The sequence below is a fragment of the Lathamus discolor genome, chromosome 13 (genome assembly GCF_037157495.1).
Source record: "Lathamus discolor isolate bLatDis1 chromosome 13, bLatDis1.hap1, whole genome shotgun sequence".
In the NCBI taxonomy this organism is placed as follows: domain Eukaryota; kingdom Metazoa; phylum Chordata; class Aves; order Psittaciformes; family Psittacidae; genus Lathamus; species Lathamus discolor.
Window position 1 is genome coordinate 12,350,053 of NC_088896.1, and position 25,007 is coordinate 12,375,059.

Genomic DNA, 25,007 nt, shown 5'->3' on the forward strand with positions numbered 1-25,007 from the left:
AGTGGAACAAGATCTGTAGCTCTTCCCAGGTATGCTGGACATCCCAGGAATGCTGTGTAACCTGCGCCATGCTGCTAGCAGGGGGCTGGCATGCTGGGAGGAGATCGGCTGTTGGAGGAAGGTGTCCACCCGAGGATCAGACCTTCCAGTTAGGATTGGGGCTTTCATTTGCAGGGTTTGGAGTGGGCGTGTTGAGCAGGGCTGCAGTAGTGAGGGCCCATCCCATTGGGATTTATACCGGCGCTGGGTGACACAATTGTTCCCTGGGGTGTCCAGAGCAATGGGCTGTGGCCAGGGAGGCACAGGGGGGCTCAAGAGTGTGGCCACCCCATGGGAGCTCTGTCTTTGTGCCTGGTCCTCACAGGAAAAAGGAGCATGCCAGGGGCTTCCCTCTCGTGCCACCGGCTTGGGGCTGCCTGGGTGAGGGATCACAGCACTGGGAGGTTCCGGGGGGATGTCAAGTGTGTGCAATGGGCCCGGCTCCAGAGCATGAAGCTGGGGCCACCATGGCCATGTTGCTGTAGGTGAATGGTGGTTGTTTTCCTAAGGCAGCAGCTGATTGAAGCACAGGGATCTGTGTCATTTGGGCACTGCAGGTGGGATGGAGCTGTGCAGCGTGTGGGATGGGATGACCAGAGAGCACATCATGTGGCAGTGGGAACTGTAGGGGCATGTGCTACCCCCAGACCAGGCATTTCAGGATGCAGCAGTTTTCCTGCAAGCTGTGTGTGTGCCATAAATAAATACGTGTGTGTTTGTGGTTACGTTACCATCTTGGAGCAGTTGGGACCCCTGGGCAGCAAGCGTCTTTCCAGTGCAGGAAAAAGAAAGGGAAGCAAATGGTGTGGAAATGCATAGCAAATTGGGCTGCAAGACACAGCAGGGCTCTCCCCGCTGTGTGACCCCCAGCCCCAGGGAGGGGAATGAATTATTTGGGGGCAGGAGGGCGGGGGGAGATGCAGTATTCCATGGAGTGGGAATCTCTGCACAAACCAGCACTGGGTCTGCCGGAGAGGCCAGGCAGGGCTTTGTCAGTTGGGCAAATGTGGAAATGTGACACTGAAAGTGCACGAGGTGTGAGATGCAAAGGAGGCACTGGGAAAGCCCTGTAAGGCCTTTGTGAGGCTTTAAAGCCTGAAAGGCTTTCCTTAAACTGGACAGTGTCTTCCAGAAAGCGGGGGGTTGTGGGGTTAAACATCCTCACCCCATGGTGAAGGATCTGTCTCACCCCTCCAGCCTGGGATGTGAAGAATCTGCATCCCGGGGCCGTGGTGGAGGAAAGGACCAGAAGAGGGAAGTGAGGGTGTGATGTGGCTCTCCAGGGCATCACTCGGCGCAGCCCCGGGGCTGCAATGGGTGCCGAGTGCCGGGAGCACCCCGGGGCCAGCGGCTGCCCGCGGCGGGTCCTGGACTGTGCAGCAGGAGGGACTGGGCTCTCCCGTGGGAGCCATCGGGGCCCTCACACCGGGACCCGGCGGAAGCCGATGGCTCCGGGCGAGAGGCGAGTTCGGGGAGATGCTTCCTCCCCTGCGCCGGTACCGGGATCTCCCGGGGAGAGCTCGGCTCGGGAGCCCTCGCCCGCCGGCTGCCGGTACTGCACCGGTATAGCCGGCAATGCACGAGCAGTGCACCGGTACTGCCGGTACTGTCCCGGTATCGCATCCGTGTAGCCCTAAGTGCATTTGGAGTACAGATCTTGGAGTGCTCTGTTCAAAGCTCCGGTTTTGTTCCCCACCCTGTTCCGAGCAGCAGGAGCTGCTCCAAGGTACATCTGTGATTTCGTGGGCAACGGGAATCTTTCTGGCAGGGGTACAGCAGGTTCGTTCTTCAACTGAAGCAGCGCCTACTCCAGAGAGGTTTTGCTGTCAGAGCCCTGTCTCACTGGAATGCTGCCTGCTGAATCCGGATCTGAATTTCCATCCACAGCTGAGGCAAACCCCAGCTGTCAGGTAGGATTCCTGTTAGGAGGTTGGTTGGTCACTACAAACGCCGTTACTTGCCTGGGGCTAGGGACTAGGATGGAACCAGCCCTATGAGCACCCTGCTCTGTACCAGTTGCATCCAGCTTTGGGCACCCAGTGAGCTTTGGCACATGGAGCCTGGCAAAACTGGGTGACGAGCTCTGCGGGGCTGGAACTGGATGAGCTTTAAGGTCCCTTCCAACCCAAACCAGTCTGGGATTCTATCGGGCAGTTGCTGCACTATTATTATTGCTGTATTTGCAACAGCATCTGCAGCGCTGGCCCCTGTGCTCCCCTTTCAGAGCCTCGCCGTGGTTCTGTGCCGGGCTCAGCGTGTGCTGCAGGCCTGACCCCCACCCCCAGCACGGTTTCAAGCCAAACATTTTCTTCCTGTTTTCCCAAGCGCGTCTCCTGTTTCATGGGCTGGTGAAGGCGATGCGGGAAGGCGCTGAGCAAGTCTCTATGGCAACAGATGTTTATCGAGCCCATGAGATGAGGCACAGGGCTGGGGAGCTTCAGCCTCTGGGATGGGGTCTGAGGAGCTGCCCCCATAATGCCGCATGGAAGAGCCAGGACCAGGGCTGGTGGGTTTTTCCCATTTTTCTCCACAGCCGTAAGGGACAGCAAGGCTGGCAGAACGGTGCTGAGGGCACCCAGGGCTCCTGGGGCAGGGGCTGGAAGCACTGACTGACTTTGGGATCCCTTTGAGGCTCCCAGGCTGGGAGTCTGCCTTTGCCCAGTGCCATTTTCAGGAGGCTCCTGGTGCTTTCAGACAAATACATTTAATTGCTTTGAGTGCTCAACATGTTTTAACTGTCCCTGGTCCAACCCACACTGGTTGGACAGGGCTTGGAGCAAGCTGCTCTAGTGGAAGGTGTTTCTGCCCGTGGCATGGGATTGGAACTGGATGAGCTTTAAGGTCCCTTCCAACTCAAACCAGTCTGCGATTGTATGATACCTTCAGCTGATGGAGGGGTTGGGGTAATGCAGACCTTGTCAAGGTCGGACTGGGCATCAGCATATCCCAGTGAGCACCTCAAAGCTTGGGAGAGGCATCTGCCCTGGGATTCAGTCATCTGTGAGGAGCATGAATCACCCATCTGAGGAGGTCTCAGGAGCTCTGCAACTATCTGAGACCAGGAGTGGTTGTCTTCATGATCCACATCCCTCCTCATCTTCTCTGGTAGAGCTGCCTAGAAGCTGGAGGCTGCCAAGAAAGGAGAGCACAGCACTGCGTATGGATTTCAGGTACATGCAGCCTGCGGGTATCATTGGGAATGCGCCGTGCTGAAGATGGGATTGGGAATTACTTGTCCTGATGGGTCTCCAGTCACAGCGAAGGCACGGAGCAGACTGATGGCGTCAAGGCCAGCCTGGGCAGTAAAAATCCCTCTGTTGGGCTGCAAAGGGTCTGCTGCGCCCCGGGGAGTGGGGAGGGGTTCCACAGAGGCGCAGACCACAAAGGAGCGGGACGGGTGCCTGCCGGGGTAGGAGCACCCAGGATTGCCCCCACCTCAGTTACCTGTGGCGGGCGTCAGCGCTTTCCTCCCCAGCATCCCAGCACCAGCGCGATTCCCAGCCCCAGCGGCAGGTCCTGTGCGGGCGGCAGAGGAGCGCTGGAACCTGGAGGGGGGTCAGCGTTAGCCTGGGCCCCGGAGAGCGGCAGCGCCGGGTCCCACCCGCGCCCGGCGTGCGCGGGGACTCGGCCCCCGCCGCAGCCCGCAACGTGGGGGCAGCGCGGCCGCCAGGGGTCGCTGTTCCCGCGGGAATCCCGGTGGAGCGCGACCGGTGCCCCCGACCCGCCCCGGTGCCGCGGACTCGGAGCGCGCGGGTGCGTGAGCGCCCACGGAGCCACGCACCCGGCTCAGCCCGTGCCGCAGCTCCGCTCTGCAGCGTGGCCGCTGCCACGTCCCCATGCGCGCAGCACGTCCGTGCCGCGGCCCCACTCACGCAGCATGGCCTTGACGGGCTCCAAGGAGCCGTCGTGGGGCTCCGGGATGATGCCCAGCAGCTGGCAGAGGAGGGCGTAGACATTGACGCTTTCAAAGGGCTCCACCACCAGCCCCTGCTTGAAGGCCGGTCCCACGGCGCGGAAGATGGTTTTCATGTTCATGGCCTCGTTGTCAAAACCGTGTTCCCCTTTGTTGAACTGGACCTTGTACCTCTGAAAGGGAGAGGGAAGGTGTGAGTGCCCAAATCCCCAGCCTCAAGCGAGGTGCTCTCCTCTACGCTGTGTTTCCCGGCCACTGGGTTTAACACTCCAGTTTCTTTAGTTTTGGAAGTCTGGAAGCCGGAGGGTGCTGCCCAGACACAGCTCTTGTGCAACCGCATCTTGCAAGTTCCCTCCCTAAATGTCAGGGCATCCAAATTTTGGTGTATTGAGGAGCTTCGCAGGGGGAAGCTGCCTTTGGGCCTTAATGCCAGGTTAGGAGAGGACCCTGCAACTGATATTCTGTGTTCATGCAAGTCCTGCTCCAAGACTTCTGGACCTTTTGTCTTCTGAACAGAGAAGATCTTTACACAGAGCTGGAATTGCCATGTGGTTATAGGGAGATGAATCAATGGAGTGTGAGTACTGGGGTGCTATGAGAAGGACAGGAGGCAGATCCCCACAAGACAGTAAGATGTGTCTATGCATTTGTCTTACCCCGTGAATCACATAGCCTGGATCGCTGTACAGCAAGAGCGGGGTGATCCGAGAGTGGTTGGCATAATGGAATCTCCTCGGGAATTCCTCTTTCTTGTAGACATGGAGGTTTGGGTGGGCATTTTTCAGGACTGAATACACATGCTCTAATTTTCCTTCTTTTGGCACCAGCAGTCCATTGGGTCCATAATCTAAGAGCTCGAACTGGATGTCTTTGAAGGTGAAGTTCTCCACGGTCTGGATGTGAATCTCATTGGTCTTTATGACAGTCTCCATGCCGTGATCAGATGTGATGATGAGGTTGAGGTTTGATTCCAGGCCGCTCTCCCGGATGCGCTGCCTCAAGTAACCAATGGTTCTGTCCACCTGCCTGACCATGTTTTTCCTCTGTGTGGATTCGGGGCCGTACTTGTGCCCTGTGGAGTCTGGCTCACCAAAGTAGAGGGCTATGAAGTCGAGGTTGTTCACTGTGAACCATTCCATCACGGTGTCGATGTTCTGCCTCCAGTTGGTTTCATTGCTGTAGTTGAACAGGAGGGGCTCCACCAACTTCATATTCACTTCCTCCCCTTGGTACTTTGCTTTTCCTCCAGGGAAATAGATAGAGCCTGTCTTCAAACCCTGTTAGTGGAGACATTGCACAAACTCACCTGAGCTCACTCTGCAGCATCATCTCCATCCATCACTGCTACCACCTACCAATGTGGTTAGTTCATTCAGCCCCCTAATGTCTACCTCTGCCTCTAATGAGGTTTTCTTGCTCATTGCCAATTAAAAGTGATTAACTGGGAGTTCTGCCCTTCCCAGAACTCCTGTCTGTTGCTTTCTCACTGTATTGGCAACACTGGTTATAACTTTGGACACAATGACCTGTTTGTACCTCTCATGGACCAGCCGGCTCTTGGCCATGAGGACATTCAGGTGTGTTTTACTCCAGTCAGTAAGTGCTCACGCTGAAACCAGTGGAGCCAATTTAAATACAGGCAAAGGGACATGTCTTGAGCCAAGCCTCGGGTCCTGTCCTGAAGCCAGATTCAAAGCTTAAGGGGATCTAGGACAGCCTTGCTGCAGTCCTGGCTCCTGGTCCTCCCTAGGGAGTTGGCTGAGGTTTCTTTAACAGTAGAATAACCAGTTTTATTAATGTCTTAATAAAGCTGAAACAAAAATATCACTTTTTGCTCTTTTTAATAGAATGATCATGATTATTCCTGTGTGTCTGGGGCTTCCAGTTCCTGCAGGTCTCATTACCTGCTGTTTGCAGGAGGTGTCAGCTCGTGGCCACTGGAGATGGGGGGGGAGGCTCCATCGCGCAGGGCGGTGGGTGCGGGGCAGGGGCTGCACTTGCCTGTCTCTGTGCTGTGATCCAGATGGGCAGGCTGCCGTTGTCCCACCAGCTGTCCACCCCTTGCGTGCTGTGGTAGGGCAGCTTCTGCCCCGTGCTGGTGTTGAACCACATGTTGTGGATCACGCCGTGGTTCTCCAGGTATCTCCCTGTGGGGAGAGATGGGGTGAGTAGGGCTGCGGATGGGGGGGTTCTTCCTCTCCTTCCCCTCTCAGCTCTCCCTCTGCCTCCTTCCCCTTATGCCTCGTACCAGGTCGGGTTCCCATGGCAGGGAATGGTGCTTGGGGGTGCCTGCTACTCACATCAGGGGTTGATGCCAAGCAGGTCTCATCTGGATCCCAAGCACCCCTGAAGGTGCTGGTGCTGCCTATGATTGCCCCTGCCCTCTCAGCATGAATGGGGCTCCCCATTATCCTGTGTCTCACTAATGGCTTTGGCGTTTCTCTCTCTGCTGCTCACAGCCCATGAGGTGGGCATGCAGTAGAAACTCCCTTTAGAAATGGCAGACTTGCACTCTGTACTATTATATTTCATGCTATTATTATTATTCTGGTCCAGAAGACTGCAGTTACTTGTGCACCGTATCCCCATCCTCCCTTATATTGACAGTGCCTCCCTGCCTTTTCCCATCAGCAGATTTCATTAGCATGTTCCACTCTTTTATGCCAAGGTTATTAATTAAAATCTTAAATAAGATTGGCTCTGAAATCGATTCCTCAGGAATTCCCCTGTTGCCCTCCCTGCAGCCTGACAATCTCCTCTCAGCATCACCTGCCCTCCTCTCCCCTGTAGCTCTGTACTTCCCATATTAGAGATTTTGTATGAATCTTCATCTTCTCCATCTTAACTAATGATTTCCCATGTGCCACTGGATCAAATACATTACTGAAGTCCAGAAAGATTACATTTAGAGCGTCTCCCTTGTCTCCAAAATACTTTATCTTATTGAAGGAGGCTATGGGCTGGGCTGGTGCTATTTACCTTTGACAAATACAGGTTCAGTTCTCTCTCTTCTGCAGCTATTGCCTTGTCGCACCCTGAGTGGGGAATCTGGGTTAGGACAGTATTGTATGGAATGTTATGTTGTGTTGATGCCTTTGTAATTAGATTTGAGTGTTTGCAATGTTGTAGCATGTGTTGTACTCAAATATGTACACGGATTAAAGGCTACCGATATTTGGCACATATATAATATGCATGGTGTAGGTGTACTGCTAAAAACAAAGGGAGGACACTGCAGGAGAGGCTAATTTGTGCCAGAGCTCAGCACTAGTGCTTAAAGCAGAGGAAGCCTCAGGCTGCTTCAGTTGTACTTTAATCTTGTTTGCGGCTCTGGGAGATAGGGAAGTAGAAGTAAACTTTATCTGCAGCTATCCTGGAACAAAAGAGAAGGAAATCACAGAACCATGGAACGGTTTGGGTTCGAAGGGACCTCAAAGCTCATCCAGTTCCAACCCCCTGCTGTGGGCAGAGACACCTTCCACTAGAGCAGGTTGCTCCAAACCCCATCCAACTGGGCCCCTCTCCAGCCTGTCGAGGTCCCTCCGGATGGGACCAAATGAGATGGAGAAATGTCTGTCTGGAGGCTGCAGGAGAAGACCCCAGACTGTGAACAGGACTGGATGAGCAGAGGTGCCGCTGAGAAATGAAGCAACCTGTAGACACTATAAATCCAGTAAAAACTGACAGGCACCCAGCTCGAGCTGCTGATCACATGCATTAGGAGTAAATCTATGCAAAAGAGTTAATTTGATATGTTGTTAAAGCAGAACTTAGGGTGAGCCCTGTCGGGGTGGCCTCTGTAATTCTTACCATGGTTGAGGTGGCAGCTGCGTAATTCCTACAGCATCTGATGCTGTTTGCCTGTGCTAAATACAGGTTCAGCTCTACCACTTTCTGCAGTAGCTGTTGCCTGGTCTCCATTCTACAGCTTCTCACGCTGCTGATGCTGGGTAGCTGCTTGACTTCATGTCCTTCACTGATACCCAAGCCTCGAACCTGCCCTTCCCCAACCTGCACTGCTGCCGTGTGCTTGGCGCTGGGGGCACTCACCGGTCAGTAGTGTGAAGTGGCACGGGCTGGTGATGGTGATGAAGGCAGGAGTCATGTACTGAGCCTTCACCCCCTCTGCAGCCATAGCATCCAGGTTGTGGGTGTCCACGTCCTGGTCGTAGTTCCACCGAAAGCCATCAAAGGACACCAGGAGGACTTTGCTGCGGCTGGGTACCTGCGGCACAGGGACGCATCTTGCTACAGAGAGAGCAGCAAATAGGAACCCCAGTGAAGGGAACATCTTCATGCCCTTGAGCTGGAACAGCCCAGACATCCAGAGAGCTCCCATTAATACATGCAGGGTGGGACCAAGTTCAGTTCTTATCTAATCTTGCAGTTGCTGATCAGGTGCATGGCTTCAGTCAGCACTCTCTAGATATTGTCTAACTCAAGTGCATTACCTTCCGTCTCCTTCTGGGTCAGATGCTGAATCTGCCTCCTCTGTCAGTGGCATTGGGTGCTCTTCCAGTGCTGATGGGAAGAGCTGCTCCCGTGGCAGGAGGCTGCCTGTGTGAAACCTGCCTCCCCACCAGCCCCGCCACCTCCTTCACCCAGAGCTGGCTCCCTGCAGCCTCTCTCAGGTTCTGGTGCCCTGCTCTTGGGTCAGCAGTTCAGCTTCAAAGAGCAACTCACCCCCTCCCAGGCCACTCCTCCACCTCCAGAGGGGTGCTCAGAGGTTCCGAAAGGAGCTTGGATTTACTGGAGGTTCTCAGTGCGGTTTTGTGGAGCTACACACTGGGGAAGGAGGCTCTTTCCTGATCCTGGCCACACCATCAGCCCCCAGGGATGCTCCAGAGGGTGAGCCTGGCTCAGAAGGCTCCATGTGCCACCACCCAGCTCCTGCTGTCCTGGCTCTGCTGCTCACCATGAGTGACCCTCATCTGTTTATTCACTGACGAGCTGTGCGTTATCAGCATCCCATTTTATCAATAGCTGCTGCTTTATGACTTCTCTGGGGTTTAATCACTGCTGACAACCCATTTCTCAGCTGAGTTTAAGGCTTTTGTGTACGCATGTATCAGAGGTTGCCCTCGTTCCCCAGGGTCTGAGCTCACGACCTTTGTGTCTTTTCTGATCTGCCTCTGCTCAGGTTCCAGATTTATTCCTTGGTGCTCCGCTTCCCAATTGCCCAACCATCCCCTCCCTTGCCATGCAGAGCCATGGTTTCCCTGGCATTGTCTGGGGTCATTCCTTGGCATTTCTCCCCCGGGGTGAGCTGGGCAGATGAGTCTCACACACACACCATCATTCGTCCTTCCTGCTTCTCTGTAGACATGAGCATCCCTGAGTGTTCCCATCTGGACCAGTTCCTCAGGGTGCATCAACATCTCAGGTGCCTCTTCCCCTGCGCTTGTGTTCCCCAGGGTCGTGCAAGGACACTGTGAGAGGTTTGAGTTCTCACAAGCCGAGCAACCTCCTCTGCCAGCCCCGCTGCTGCAGTTCACTCAAGGAACTATTTTGTTATCAACGTTTGCTGCCCTGGGTCCAATATTGTCCTTTCAGCGAGGACAGAGGGGCCTGGCAGGCACTGAGGGTTTAAAGGGCTCAGATGATAAAGATGTTATCATGTACCAAGCACAGGGAAAGTCCTAAATATTCAGTGTGTTGTTCCGAGGTGGGTCAATAAGTGTCCATGCCATTGCTAACAGCACAGGGGAAGGTCCCGATAAGTTATCGTGTTCATCAGCCCGGTTGGGAGGGAAGAGGCTAGAGAGGAGGCAGCACTGCTCTAATCTCGGAGGAATAACAGGAGTGTCTCAAGGCCCCTTTTGATATTTGGTATCTGAGGAGCAATAGGCACAGATAAAGAACATCACCTTTGGCCACCCTGCCTGGGGAGGCTGTCATTCTCCGGTTAAAAGGGCTGATGCAGTTTATCTTGCACTAAGATGCTCATCCCATAGGCAGATGTGCCCAAGGGGCTGTGGTCACATCTGCACTAACTGGGGGAGGTGGTCCCTGCACAGCTGTGTTCGGGCTGAGGCTGTCACCCCCCCATGCTTGGGTACCAAATAACTCAGAGAAGACAGATGAAGGGGCTGGAAAATAGAAATCAGGAGCCCAGAGAAGTCTCCTACCACTGGAACTGCCCTGTTTGGCTGGGATCAGGGGCTCAGCCCATTTCCAGCCTTTGGAAAAAGGAACGTGCCCAGCACCCTGTGGGTAAAGCCGCAGCTTCCCTGCAGCTGGTGGGCTCTGTGCAGGGGGAGCAGCTCGGTCAGGCAGGACCAGGCCATTTTCCTTCTTTATTTTTTACTTTCAAAGGGAAAATCAACCTGCAGGATTCTCAGCTGTGGCCACAGCTGCTCCCAATGATGGGACTGATGATGCCGGGGCCTCACAGCTGAGCCTGGCTCCAGAGAGGGGCTGGGGCTGCTATAAAGGCCCTGCACACCCCCCAGAGTGCTTTTGGTGTTGCTGTGCTTGAGTGCAGAGGGAGGAAGCACTGGGAATGGGAAGGATGGCAGAGCCCTGGGTCTGAGCTGCTTCAGGAGAGGTAGGATGGGCGTTTGCGGGGTCTTTGGGAGGGTGCGTGGCTGCTCCCCCTGGGGAAGGGCTGAGCTGCAGCCCCCTCCCAGGCATTGGGCAGTGGGAAATAGTGCACTTGGACACAGAGGAGGTGATGATGAAAAGCAGTTTGGGTTTTTCTTTTCCTTGCCTTACTGTCCTGCTTGGAGCAGCTCTGCTCTGTAGATTGGTTGTGTGGTGTTGCTAAGGTGTTGCATATGGAGCTTGTTGGAAAGAGGGTGAAGGGAGGGGGAAGATCTCCAGGAGGGTGAGGAGAGAATTGAATAAAGCAGCTGGAGGTGCCCTGGGTTGCTCTTTGCAGTGCGGTTTATACCACACTGCATGTCTGCAGTGCTTCTCTTGGCCCTCAGCATGCAGCTGCCCCAGAACTGGGGCCTGGGTAAGCTTGTGAGCATCACCGGGATACCTGGAGCTGGGACCTCGTGGTTGAAATCCTAACGGTGCCCAGGTGAGCAGAGCAGGAGGAGCTCTACAGCCGGGTCTGAGTGACTGTGAGGGGGATGTGTGGTGGAGCTGTGGGAGCTGCTGGGGACAGGACACAGCTGGGGTGGCTGGGCACAGCTGATGGGTGTGCAGCACCAGCAGGTGATAAAAGAACTGGTAATGGCCTCAAAGCCAGGAGCAGAGCAGTAGGGACAGGGTGCTGTTGTTTGTAACCGAAAGCCAGGAGCAGCCCCAGGCTTGGCTGGAGCCCTGAGGAGCAGGGCGCTCCCGCCGGGCAGCTCGGGAAGCCTGGAAAAGGCTTCAGGAGGCTGGGAAAGAGGCCTTGGCTGCTGCCGGGAGCTCTGGAGCGGGGCCTGGGCGCCGGTACCGGAGTTCGGGTCTGACCCCCATGAACCGGCTCCCCCGGACCCCCCTCATCCGCGGGCGTGCGCCGGACCCGGCCGCCAGGTGGCGCCATTAAGCCGCCGGAGGGGTCTCGGGGGCGTCCCGAGGGGAGCGGCGGGTCCCGCGGCAGCGGGCGGGGGGTCCCGGTGGTGCCCCGTCACCCCCCGGTAGTGCCCGCTTCCCTTCCGCAGTGCCTTAACCCCTGGGAATGCCCCCCCATCCCCGAGGGTTGCTTGTTGGGTCCGGAGGGAGGGAGGTGGGTTGCGTCTGATGGACACGTGGTCAGTGTTGGAGGCTAAGCAGGGGCAGGCAATGCAGCACCATGATCCCCCCATCCCATTCCTGGGTCACCCCCAGTTAGGTCCACCATGGGGCTGCGGGCTCTGGGAAAGGGGGATGATGCACAGCCTGCAGTGGCAGTTGTAGGGTCTGGTGATACATGTGGATGAAGCGCGTGTCCTGTGCTCCGGGAGGGCCAGGAGCAGCCTCCTGGGATCAGGGCTCTGAGTTCACCCCAGGGGAGAAGGGAGCCTGCCACCGAGTTGCTGCTGTACTGTTCTTCATGGGTGCGTACAGAAACTCTTCCTAAAGCACAGCCCCAGGGCGAGCAGCAGCTCTGTTTACATGGGCTGGTGCAAGACCTTGGGAGGGTGACCTCTTCACCATCTAGTTTGAAGCTCTTCCATGAGGTGGTCCTTGGGAAGCAATCCAGCACGGAGCTTGAGGTGAGGAGAGGGACAAGAGCAGAGAGGAAAGAATAGGGTGAGTGAGGCTTTGCTCACAGCACTCCCATGTCCCCTTCTGGGGCTGGTTCCCCCAGCAATGGCCAGTGCCTGAAGTTCACTGGAGCCTTTGGTCCACTGGAGAAAGCCCCTGGCTCTTGATCTCCATGTCCAAGTGATGTTCCTGGATGATGATGATCCCTCTTCCTCGCCAGCAGCTGTCCCGTTCTCTCTCTTGCCCTCATCACCATGATGAATACCTGGTCCAGAGTCTCAGCACCAGGCTTTGGCCTTGGCCTGGGCTCCTCTTCCTGCTCCCTGTTGGGGATTTGAGCCCAGCGGAAGAGCATGGGCTCAGGCTCTGCTCCCTACTTGGAATCTTTCCTCTGCTGCTTGGTTAAACCCAGCATTGACTGCTCCATCAGAGCCTGGGGCTCTTTCTCAGCTTTCTTAGCTAATGGCTGTGTCTGCCTCCCATTGATCTCAGCTGCAGAGTTCATTGATTAAGTACATTTCTTATTATACTTAATGGTATTTTACTCCTTTCTGTGCTTGCCTTGTGCCAGATGCTCACCCTGAGCTGCTGCCTGCCTGGAGGAGAATTCCTCTGGTCAGAGAGACTGGTGGCAGCCTCCTCTATGCTGGCTCTGCTTGCCTCCTCAGTCACCAGCCTTGCCTGCCCCCCTGTCTGCTTTCCCTGTCTGCCCCATCCTCCTGGCCAGGGCAATCCCTCTACCTTCTACTTTCCAGTTCTTTGCCCCTTGGTCCCTGCTCCCATGCTCCCTCTCAGGTCTGCCCTTCTCTCAAGCAAAGCAAAGAGGCATCCACTCTTTTTAACGATTCAGGAGGGCTGTGAGCCTCCTGGGCGCCCTGTGCTGTACCCTGCCTCTGCACAGCAAATCCTGCCTCTCACTGGGCTGCCAGGGACTTTACATTAAACTCTTTTCCATCCTGGTGGTGCCTCCCTCACTGCTGCTCACCCAGCCCTGGTGAGAGGCGCTGGCAGGGCACCGTGTTCTCCTTTGCCTTCCCTCAAACACCTCCATACTCACCTCACACCACACACGCTGTGTTGCCTCACTCTGTGCCTCACCTCCTTTCAACTCCCTTGCATGCATCATTCAAAAGCCATAACATTATTGGGCATAAAATATTTACTTAACTGAGCTTTTTGCAAATATTCCCCTCCATTATTTTTCCTCCTTTTGGGAGCAGACACTGCTGCTCCTGTGCTCTCAAATGGTTTCTCTTAAATAATACAACAAGAACATATGAACACCCAGTAGCCTTTCTCTTTCTCTTGAAATACTCATAAATATCGTGGTGTCACCAGTCCATTACAGCCCCACCAGGACCGGGGGCTTGGGAACACCCAGCAGCAGTGGCCTGGCCTGCAGGATCACTTCCCGCTGGAAGAGGGACAGATAGGGAAGGAGCGTAGGGGAGGGAGCATAAATATGTGAGATCTGACATGATGCAGAGTATTAATATTAGAAAATAAATGTTCTTTTTGGAAGTGGCATGGGAAGCTTAGCAGAGGGAGTGCAGGACCGAATGCTCTCAGTCTGCTCCCGGTTAGGATGCTGGACCAACTGCTTGGAATGAAATCTCCTGCAGCAGCCAAATGGCTGGTCCCGGGGGAAAACAGGGGTTCTCTGTAAGATGGGGGTACTGGGAGATGCTTCTCACTGCAGGCAGCAGGATGGGCAGCCCTCAGCACGCCTTAGAGAACAGGATAAGGAACGTCGGGAGCTTGAGAAAGCCAGAGAGGGAGGATGTTTGTCTCAAGTAGGTGGGAGTGGTGGATGGTGAGTGCGTTCTCCCCATGCATGAAGGTGTTTGGCTGCTCACAGCTCCCCCGGGCATGGAATCGTGCTTGGGTCCTGGGGGCTCTTCCCGCAGCGGGTGCCACGGGAGAGCGCACGGGGGCCTGGCTGTGGCTGCAGCCCCCGGGGCTGGGGGGCCCGGCTCCCGGCCGTGCGATGCTGCGTGCGCTCCCGCCCGCGGGCCTGACGCTGTCCGTGGTGCTGACGGCGGCGGCGCCCAGACCCTGTGCGGTGGCCCCGGTGCCGGCCGCCCTCCGGCGGAGCGTTCGCTCCGGGCTGGTTCCCCCAGTGCCCGGAGGAGGGAAACGGCTGCCCCAGCCCTGCCGGGAAGGCCACGGTGCTGGCTGAATGTCCACGGGATGCTTGGGCTTGTTTTCTGTAAGGTGTCAAATTGCTTTGGGAGGAAAAACTGCAAATGGCAGGTAGACAGAGACTGGGTCTGACTCTTAGTCAGAAGCTCTTCCCTGTGAGGGGGCTGAGGTGCTGGCACAGGGTGCCCAGAGAAGCTGTGGCTGCCCCATCCCTGGCAGTGTTCAAGGCCAGGTTGGACAGGGCTTGGGGCAACCTGGTCTATGGAAGGTGTCCCTGCCCGTGGCAGGGGTTGGAGCTGGATGAACTTTAAGTTCCTTTCTAACCCAAACCATTCTGCGGTTCTGCGATTCTATGAAAAAACCATCACCACTGCAGTGATAAGAAAAAAAATGACTGAAGGACCCTGTTCCCATATACCTGTGTCGTCATTCTCACAGGATCTGAGCCCTCGGGAGCTCACCGCCTCTAAAGAATCAAGTAGTTAAATCAGACACGCAGGAAGGAGGGCCTGAATTTGTGTCCCACACCTAGGAGAGCTTGCTTGGAAGCTATTAGTCTGATATCCCGTCTGCCAGCACCAATGCTGATGGCTGGCTTTTATCAGGAATAACGGGAGCAGCTTAAACATAAAGCTGATGGGACAGGGTGGTGGGAGAACCTCACAGTGTAGGTGGTTGGGAGGCAAAATGGCAGACGAATGTCGCCAAATCCAATGATTAGATGAGATCATCCTTCACTCCAAAATATGAAGCAGACCTTTACTGTGATATTCCCTACTTCGGAAAAGAGACCTCACAGTCACTGTGGGTAGCTCCATGAAAATGCCATCTCAGTGCCCAGTGTCAGTCAAATAAGGCAAATTGCTTGTTAGTAGTTATTGGGAAAGGGACTGAAGCAGAGGCAGCAGCAGCGCTGCTGGGGTGCGATGTGTCGCAGTGCAAATGCTGAGTGCGGCTTTGGTTGCCCAATCATGAAAAGGAGGTAGTTGAACTAGAAAGGTAAAGAAAAGGATGACAAGGCTGATCAAAGGCACGGAACAGCTTCTGTCTGAAACTAATAAATTAGCACTCCCTTGGTTAGAAGGGAGACTGTAAAGGTGGTGCAGGAAAGAGTTCTCTAAATTCAGGAGTGGTATAAGGGAAATGGATGTTCACTCTTTCTCATAAATAGATGACATCAAATGAAACAACCTCACAACAGGCTTAAATTGTAACTGAGGGAGAAGGTGCTGCTCTTTTCATGCAGTGCTCAGCACCCCTGGGCAGCTCAGGGATGCTTAGCCCCTAGCGCAGGGGCAATTAGACACCTCATGGAAGGCGGGGGCGTCAGCACGGATTAGGTGCCACGGGCAGCCGCTGCTGCTCTGTCCTTCCCTCTCCTGCAGTAGCTTTATGGCCACCCCGGGACCTACAGGGTCTCAGTGGCCCGTGGTGTCAGGCAGCCCAGGCTCAGGACATGCCCTGGTGTCGCTGTGGCTGGTTTCAGTGTTTCCCTGTTACAGCCAAGCGAACACACTTGCCCCGTAACGCCGGCAAATCCCTGCTCCTGAGGAGCCGGTAATTGATTTCCCTGTTCTCTGTCTCCCCCCGCCCATGGCTGTGCTGACACCTCCCTGCCTGCGCTCCCTCCCGTCAGCGGCTGCGACAGGCAGATCCTGGAATTATTGATAAACACTCATTGGGGCTGGAGCCTGGGAAATTGCCAGCAACCCCAGCGGATTTCTCTCTTGCCAGCATCATTTTTCTTGGTGACAGCGCGTTCCCAAGTTCGCCGGGGAGGGGGCAGGGCCTCCTGCTAACTTTTTTGGGGTTTATGCATTGGTTCTTTTGAAAGATCTCTGTGTAAAAGGGGAGAGGAGAGGTGCGGGAGCCGCTATCTCTGCCCTCCAGTCTGTCCCCAGAGAGCCCTGGGCTGGAAACTGCTCTGAGCTTTTCTCAAGCCCATTTGTACCCTCAAGGCTCAGTTCCTCTCCAGGCTCTGGATTTCTTGATCTTGACATGACAGATCGCTGTTTCTTTCTCCAAATCCACTATTCCCACAAGCTGTTACCCTGCGGTCTGAGCCGGGGAAGGAGCAATTGTTAGCACAGGAGCGCGACATCACTGTCCATAGCTGGGACCATCCCTGAAGAACCAGGCACCGGGAAGTGCTGGCTTTTCCCTCCCCAGGGGCCAAGGTTCTGCTCCCATGGGGTCCCTCCCGGTGCAGTGGGGTTGTCCTGGACACTGCTTCATGCATGTGTTGCGCGTACGGATGTGTGCGGGGCACTGGGGCTCTGGCTGTTGCTCTTCCTGGAGCTTAAAGCATTTTTCTTTCTGCCAGGGCTGCTAATTAGTGGGAGGTTGTGGATTGGGAATGGGGAAATGTCCTTCTGTGGTTCTGGCACTAGAAATAATTAAGCCATTTTTCACCTATGGCAAATCAGATTCTGTCCACATCTTGATTTTGTTTTATTTTATTTTACCTTCCTAGTGTGGGGATGCTGTTGGCAGCTCTGGGATTCGCAGCCATGTCCAAAGCTTTTCAGTAATTGCCTGGATTTTGTGCTCTCTTGCTAACTGGTTGCTGGTTTCACCTTAGTTTTTGCTGAAGCTCCTCTGCGGATGGGAAAGGAGCTTGTTTTAGGCAGGCAGTGTTTGCTTCTGATGCTCCTTGGGCAGTGGCACAGGATGCTGCACCCAGTGAGGCTCTGCTACAGCCGTGTAGCTCTGGAAACATTGCTCAGATCTGGTTCCATCCCTTTCTTGCTCTGACAACAGGTAGTGCTCTCAGAGAAAGGCTGTTGCTTTGTTCTGGTACCCCAGGTTCCCCTGGACCCTTCCCTTGGTGCACAGGGCACATCCCATGGTGGGTGATGATGGGCAGCAGCTCCTTGGGCCACCACAGAGCAGGAAGCTGCCAGGTCTACCTTCTCTGGGTCACTTCAGCCTCCTGGGTTGGGCAGCCCTGTGGGAGGGGGCTCCTGCCCGCTGGTGTGGGACCAGAAGAGAAGTGCACTTGAGGCATTGCTGCCTGCTTGAGGTGGCTGATCTTGCTCTGTGCCTACTGAGCACATTCCTGCACACCCTGGTGCTCCCAAACCAGCAAACACCCCGTTACAGTTGTCATGGAAATCAGAAAGTGTCTGCTGAGTTTCCCTGTTCCCAGTGGCTCATACCCCAAGAGTCTCTTGCCGTGGGAGCAGCTCTCACCAGTGGCTGGGCTCTGTGGTGCTGGGGCTCGTGCTATGATCTGACGCATCCATCACTGCCAGCCTGGGAACATGACGATGTTCCCGGCAATCTGAAAGCTGGGATTTCTCAAGGCTGGTCCTGGGATGCAGGGGGGGGGCTGTCAGGCACCAAAAATTCCCATACATCGTGGGGGGGGGGGGGGGGTACTCCTGCCTCTTGGTTTGGGCTGTTTTTTGCATTTTTGTGTGAGTGCCAGAGTGCTGCAAGGTGAGCAGTGGGGCAGCGGCAGTGGGAGCCAGCCCTGGGCATGGGCTGATGGGCTGCGGGGATTGATGGATGCAGGTCACATCTTCATGCATTATAGAGCTCTCCCCTCTGCCTGCGCAGCTGGAGGCTGCGGCGGGTGCATGAAGGGTTCTCCAGTCTCTGCACAAAGGAAGGGACTTGAGCATCTTCGCCAGCTTCACCCTGTCCTCACATTTGTCCCTCTGTCTTTCTGTACACTAGTGCATGTGTCTGTGCAGACTGGATTGTTTTCTTCTTTATAACGTTTTCTTTTCCCAGTGTTTATGGGCCATGGGATTGGAAGTGAAGCATCTACTTAATTGCTGTCAGGCAAGGAAATGGGTTATAAAGTTGCTGAGGGAAAACACGGATCACTCTGGGGTAAATGCAGGGGAGCAAGGCTGATGTAAGGAGGAAGCAGAGAGAGGCTGGGGGTGGGAAGAGATGAGAAAGAAAGAATGGGAAGGGATTGGCAGGCAGCGAGGGGAGCTGGCTCCAAAATGGAAAGGCTCTTTCCCTGGTGCTGAGGGGTGCAACATTCCCAGAGGGAAGGCTTTTACACTGGGAGCACCCCCGGGTTGACCTCTCCACCCTCTCTCAGGGGCTCTGCCTGTGCCCCTGGGACTGTGGCATTTACCTCCCTCATGCTGAGCTGCTGGAGCACTTTGTAGAGGGGAAAAAGAAGTGAAGGGAGCCCTCTGCACGCTGCCTGTCACTAGAGCCTCATGGCTGCTGCCTCTTCAGTTCCAAGTTCTTAGATTGCAATTCTCTTCATCTGCATTGCTTTCTTGTTTCCTTCATTATCTCCCCCAGTCTAACCCTTCACCATGTCATCTCCATTGCACGGCTCCTCCCTCTCCCCGTTTGCCACATTACTGCAGCAAGGACTCACTTTCCCATCTTTTAGTCTCAGTGCCATACATAAAAGCACTCTGATGGCCACGGCGCGATAGCAAAGACAGAACTTAATTTCACAGCATTTTCATATAATACTCCATAAAACTGAACAAATTTGCTGGAGTCCAAATCCATCTCATTATGCAGAATCATTGAAAGGGAGGCTTTTACATGCTGGGACTCGGTGCTCAACCAGGGGATGGTACAGAAGATGAGGAAAATAATTAATTAGGTGCTGCTCTGGATCTTTGATCCTGCTTCGCAAGGCGCATTAAATAAAATGCCTGGCTCATGAGTACATGCACAGAGCCCTGTTTGTCTGACCCCACTCAGATGATTTTCAGTGAGGCTGAGGTGTGTGTGGGGAGCATCCTGAGCCTGTGCCTCAGGAGGGAGGCAGGGAGGAGGGGATGGAGCATATCAGGACATCTCCCTGGGGCAGGAGCAGGAGGCTGCAGTGCCAACCCCACTGGCATGGTTACAAAAAGCAAAGGGTGGCTGCAATGCAGGGTGACGGGAATCGGGATGGGATGAAGGAGCATCCAGCTCCCCGGAGCTCTGCTGCTCCCCTGCTATCCCTGTTGCTCCCAGAGACACTACTGGCACAGCCAAGAGATCTTAGCCCTACTTTGCTGGGAGAGGCTTTGAGGCAAGAGCAGCCCGGGGATGGTGCAATGCATGCAGGTCCCTGCAGTGATCCTCATCCTCATCTGGTCAGTTTAAGTCTATCCTCTAAGTGCATTTGCAGTCTGTCTGGGAGTGTTTTTAAGTGAGCTTGAGATTTGGGTCTATATTCTCTCACGAATGCCATTCATGAAAGCTAAAGATGGAGGCTCGGCTATGCTGGGCAGGGGAGTGGGAAGCCTCAAAGTCTGGCTTCATTCACTGCACCCCCAGTGTCCTGGTGTGGGAATGAGCGCTGGCTGGGAGATCCACCGTGCCTGGGGGATCACTGCTGCTCCATGGCAGAGTGGTGCAGTACTGGGCACGCGGATTGAAAATGCACCAGCAAAGCAGCCCTGCGAGGAGAGAGCTCCCTCACCTCACTCTGCTAATTAATCTCTGAGCACAGAGGATGCTCTCCTCTGGTCTTTACTTAATCCGTAACCCAGAAATCCTCAAATTATGTCATTTGCTCAATACAGATGAAATTAATTACTCTGGGAAATAGGCAACAAGTTGCATTTCTGATGTTCCTTATCGTGTAATCAAAGCAGCACAGTGCTTCCCATGCAGCAGCGGGCTTCCTGCAGCAGGCATGAGACACTGAGCAGCTGCGCCTGGGAATCTGGCTTAGGGCTGGCTCTTACTGGAAGCCAGTGGCCGAGGCTGTGGCAGCGCTGGTGGTGCCATAGCCCGGGCAGGATGGCTGTGCTTCCCATCCAGCAGAGCCACCGAGGAGCATCCATCAAGGGTTTAACCCCCTGTTGCTCCTCCTATGTCTGTCACCAGCCTCCCTTGTTTTTATTACCCGCTATTGGGGTCCTAGATACCCCTTACAGGGCTTCCTGGGGGATCCAGAGGGATGGATTCCTCCCTGGGTTTCTGTGCTGCAGGATGCATTCCTTTGCCTGGTGACTTTGAGGAGATGAGGGAAGGTCCTCATCAGGATGGATCAGAAGAGCTGGGTGCAGAATAACAGTGATTTACTCTTTATTGGAGCTATCACAGGGAGAGAGAGCTGGGGCTTGAGACTAAAGCTATGGCTCTGCTGCTGCTGTCCCCATGGGTACTGGCTGTGCGCTCTGCCAGGGGGCACAGGATGGCCCCAAGCCCTTCCTTCCCTGCTTGTCCTGAGCATTTCTCCCTGGTGCTGGGAAAACCCTTGGAGGTTTTTGCTGGAGCCTGTTATGGGGAGCCCATGTGCTCCAGCGCAGCCACACAGCTCAGAGAGCACTAAAGATGATTCCCAAAGGTATAAAAGCAACATTTGCAGCCCAAGTGTGCTCCTCCTGCTCGGCTGCAGGGTGATGCTCTGCCATGTGAGCTGCTGAGTGCATCCCCAGACACGCTCTGACTGCAGCCCCTGGCTGGAACAGGCTTCCCAGCAGGATGGATCCAGGGCTGTGAATCCCCATTTGCTTCTGGATGTGATCTGGGCGATCCCCAGCCCCTTTCCAATGGGCTGGTTTCCGTGCATCGGTGCTCTGGAGGGAAAGGCTTCCTGTGAGCAGTTAAGGCAGGTACCGGCTTGCACACAACTTGCGCGTTAAGAACGGTTGTAACAAAAAAATCTATACTGGTTGTTTGCTCAAATGGTGGTAATGAATTGAAAAATATTACAAGGTGCTCGAGGCACTCTTCCAAGGCCCATCAGGGCCCCAGCCCCGTGCTCCAGCTCGCCCGGGTCACCAGACACACTGCGATCTATTCAGAGAAGATAGAAATGCAATTTCTCTGCCCTATCAATTTAAATAAATTATCTATTAGATTAGCTGCACTTAAAACAGAACAAGAAATCAATGCCCCAGCCTCGGCTGCTGTTAAACTGCGTTTTGCACCACCAAACCCACGACTGCCAAAGGGCCCCACTGAAGGGGAGCAGGGGGATGCTGCCAACAGGCTCCCAGGGTGAGAGGAAGGGTTGCGGAGCCACTGGCTGGGGATATGGATCAACTGCTTGTCCTGAGCTCTCCTGCCCTGCCCCAAGTCACCGGTGGGTGAGCTCCATCGTGTGCCTGGGCTGATGTGGGCAGCCTGGTGCTGAAGTTGGGTCCAGCTGCTGGAGTACCCCTGCAATCCCTTGGGATTGCCACCTTGGAAGCACCTGAAGCCTAGGGTGGTTGGTTTGATGTGTGATCCCACTGCCCCCAGTCTGCTTCTCCGAGTGAGTGAGCAGAGATTGGTCCTGCCCTGAGTGCAGAGCCAGGCTGCAGGCAGAGAGGGATGGAGGCAGGATGCAGGGGTGGATGCAGGGATCCCTGCAGGGAGCTGGGGAGGGCAGGAGTCCCTGGCAATGAGGGTGGGCAGGTTTCTGAAGCAGCGTTTCAGACATGGCTGTTCCCTTTTGTTTTTCTCCTGCTGAAACTGCTGCCTTGTGCAAACCTGCTTGAGCTCCTCAGATAAATTAGCATCCAGCGGATTTTTTTTCCCCCTCTTTATTTTGTGCAGTTGCATAAGAGGGAAGAACAGAGGAGCCCAAGCAGCAGATTGCTTTGTAGAGAAGCATGAAACAGCCGCAGCCAGAGCTGCTGTCTCCCTGCTGCTGACAGATCTCCTGCATCCAGCCGGATGAAGCTTGTGTGTGATCTCAGATCATCTGGGCAAGTGTGGGCATGACAGACTGGAGGGCATGCGGGCAGTGGGGGCTCTTCCTGGCATGGCTGGTCCTCTCCTGGCGTTCCTGGTCTCCCAGTCTGTGGGATGGCCAAGCCCAGCATAGCTCCATCCCTCTCAGGGGAGAAAGTTGCTGCTGGTCTCTGCCTCTCTTCCACCTCTCCGAGGGGATTGAGAAGCTCCTTTGCAAATAGGCCCCAGGATGCTTAGGATACAGCTGTGCTGGGGCTTCCCACCGGCTGCCATTCCCAGTGAGAGGAGGAGGAGGAGGAAGGTATCGGTGTCCACTGAGCTGCCTCTCTCCCTGACCTAACCCCATTGATTGGTACCGATCCGAGTCTGATGAGATGCGAGAAGCAATCGATACACCTGCAGCTCTGTGAGTGGATGCAGGGAGGCCTGGGGTGAGGGGATGGTGTTTAACCCTTCCTGATCCCCTCAGGGGTTGCTGCTTGGGTCCTGCTGGCCAGGATCCCTTGAAAGGAGGTTGGGAACCAGAGCCCTGGTCCATCCTGGCCCCCCATAAGCTCAGTCTGACAGAGCCCTGCTCAGGCTCAGCTGCATCAGGAGGGGGAGCAGTGATAGGAGACCCTCCACTGGGCAGGAGGTAATGAACCAGGTCTGTGTCTGTGAGGAACTGAGAGTGAACTTCATGGTGGTGTGTGGACTGAAGGCACAAAGTCCCCCCTGACCTTGTTACGGCGACAGAGATGGAGTCTCCTGTAGCAGGGAAAGGCTTTTCAGCTGCATTAGCAGCCTGAGATCTGATGGGGAAGACGAGGAAAATCCATCTCCTCCACATCCCTCACCTGAGGCTCCATCAGACTTGCCACAATTAGGAAAATTCACTTCGAAGGCTTCATTTGTAACGCGCCAGCATGTGAGGGAATGTTCAGCCCAGAGGGAAGCAGGGGAGGAATTTCAGCTGCCTCTCATCTTTCATCATTTGCCTTCTCCTGCTCCTATCTTGGCAGCCCCAGTATTTTGCTTTGTCTCCTTCAGGTGACTAATCATTAGACTAATTAGTTGCTAATCAATGTTTAATTAAAACTTAGTTGTTAATTACTGGTGCTGCTACTGTAGGTTGGATATGAAATGTTCCAAAAGTAGTTCTGGGGGCAGTCTGTGGGAATCTGGCCTCCCTCCCTCACCTGCGGGATGTGCCAGGGCAGGTCCCCTCGCTGGGTGGCTGCTTTCCCACCTCAGGAGATGGGATGGGGCTGCAGGGATATCGCTGCATCCTGCTGTTAGGACCTGGACCGTGGTGCCGGTGGCTCTGGAGCACCCCTGCTGCCGTCCCATGGGGATGGAGGTGTCTGGGCAGCTCCAGGCAGTGGGTGATGCCAGGGATGTCCCTCACAGTTCCCTGCAGGGATGGGAAGCAGCCAAAGCAAGATCCTGGTACCCTTCCCAGGGCTGTGAGCCCCTTGCTTGGTAGGCCCCAGCTTTGGGAGCTCTGAGCACTGAGGATGCTGATAAGCATCCAGCCAAGTGCAGTGGTTTGGCAACTGTTCCGGTCTCCATCTGCTCCCCTAAACCTCTTGGAGAGCCAAGGCCAGGCAGCAGCGCCGGTCTCTGGAGATGGAGTCTCTGTTATGCACCTTTCTCTGCGTGCAAGAGCCCGGAGTTTTCCATATACAATCCGTTGAGAAGATCCTGTTAAATATTCCATCAGCAGTGGATATGTAGGTCACCCAGGTGTGCTGCTGCCTCCAGGTACCAGCTCAGCCCATGGAGGGGATCCTGCATCTGCGCAGTAATTCTATGTCTGCTTCTCCCTCCTCGTGTCCTTTGTTGGGCTGGGAAAGGGGCTGGGGCCTTTGTGCAAACCTGGGGGGATCTGCAGGGCGGGGGGTGCCACATCTTGTCCGAGGGCCCTGAGCCCCTTACGGCTCCATAGGGTGGGCACCCCTGGCTGGGGCAGGGACCCCCATGCAGAGGAGCTATGACTTCATCTCGGTGGTGTGGGACCTTCCCCTCCTCGGGGGCTGCACTGACCTGGTGGGGAGCAGGCACTCTGCAAGGGGTGTACATAAGCTAATGCCACCATTTACATTCTCCCTGATCTTACATCCCTTATTTCACTTGTCATTTTATGGCTCATTTTAATTTCTTGAGAGAAGACCCACAGCATAATAAGGCCTAGAGCTGCGGAGGGTCCTGAGGCAGACACTGTGTCTCCATCCAGAGGAGACACTGGGAGCACCACTAATGTGCCTGTGTCTGGATGAAGCGGTGCCGTGTTCCCATCCCCTGCGGGGGAGCAGGGGTGTCTCTGCCGCACCAGAGGAGCTGGGTGGCTGCGCAGGAGCTGATGTGCTGGGGCCTGTGGGAGAACCAGCTCCCAGCCTCTGCTCCGTGTTTCCCTCATCCTTCTCTGAACACAGGCACCTCCAGGGCCTTCCTGCCCAAGGCACTGGAGAGCCTCAGCCCTCCTCCGGGTCCTGTCCCTATCCAGGCTGTCCCTGGGTGATGCCTCCAGACACTGGCTTGTGTCACTCCCACTTTGACTTTGCCGGAGGCTATGGGTGCTCTTTCCTTGCCTGATGCCACTGCATATGCTGAAGTATCTTTATTCCCCCTGTTAGACAAAGATGCTGACAACAGACCAGGGTTTTGGTGGTTTGGATGGTGACAATGCCAGGGAAGAGAGCTATGTTTAGAAATAATTGCTTTGTCTTTTGCAGAGGTATTAGTGCTTCCATGCTGGCAGTTACAGGAATTAGCTCAAGGTATTGGTGGCATAAATACAGAAGAAAATTACTGCTACTTCTGATCACTTTCATGTGTGTGAGAGAAAAAGACGTTATCAGGGCATAAAGAGGAGAAAGAAACAGGGCCAGAGGAGTTCTGGGGTCTTTGGCATCAGCCTGGTGCACCCTTGGGCTCTGCTCTGGAGGCTGGGGGGTTGCTGGTGCAGCAGAGCCCCTCAGGAGGCTGCTCTTTGGCTTGTGGAGCTGGTGCTCCATCAGGAGCACCTGGGGATGCTCCGGGCTCTAGTGATGCTCTGCTCTCCTGCTGTTTGTTTCTCTCTGACTCAGCAGCATGGTTCCTTGCAGTCAGTGCCCTGCCTGTCCCTCGGCAGCAGGGCTGGCTGCAGAGTGAAGTTGGACGTTGGGAAGAAGCAGATCCCTGATGAAATGAGGCCATCCATGCT

At 55.0% G+C, this 25,007-nt stretch overlaps 1 protein-coding gene and 1 long non-coding RNA gene across 2 annotated transcripts; one reads left to right on the forward strand and one right to left on the reverse strand.

Moving 5' to 3' along the window:
- Nucleotides 1-1,459: 1,459 nt before the first annotated feature.
- ENPP7 (ectonucleotide pyrophosphatase/phosphodiesterase 7) lies at nt 1,460-8,243 on the reverse strand. The gene is made up of 6 exons (XM_065694043.1): nt 8,003-8,243; nt 5,954-6,099; nt 4,609-5,229; nt 3,912-4,125; nt 3,526-3,584; nt 1,460-1,672 (listed from the first exon to the last, which is right to left on the reverse strand). The coding sequence occupies exons 1-6, from the start codon at nt 8,241-8,243 to the stop codon at nt 1,460-1,462; spliced, it is 1,494 nt and encodes a 497-aa protein (XP_065550115.1).
- A 2,192-nt stretch (nt 8,244-10,435) lies between these two features.
- On the forward strand, nt 10,436-21,709 carry LOC136021395 (uncharacterized). Its single transcript, XR_010615759.1, has 3 exons — nt 10,436-10,499; nt 10,882-10,979; nt 21,686-21,709. It is a non-coding gene; the product is annotated as an uncharacterized LOC136021395 (long non-coding RNA).
- Nucleotides 21,710-25,007: the final 3,298 nt, after the last annotated feature.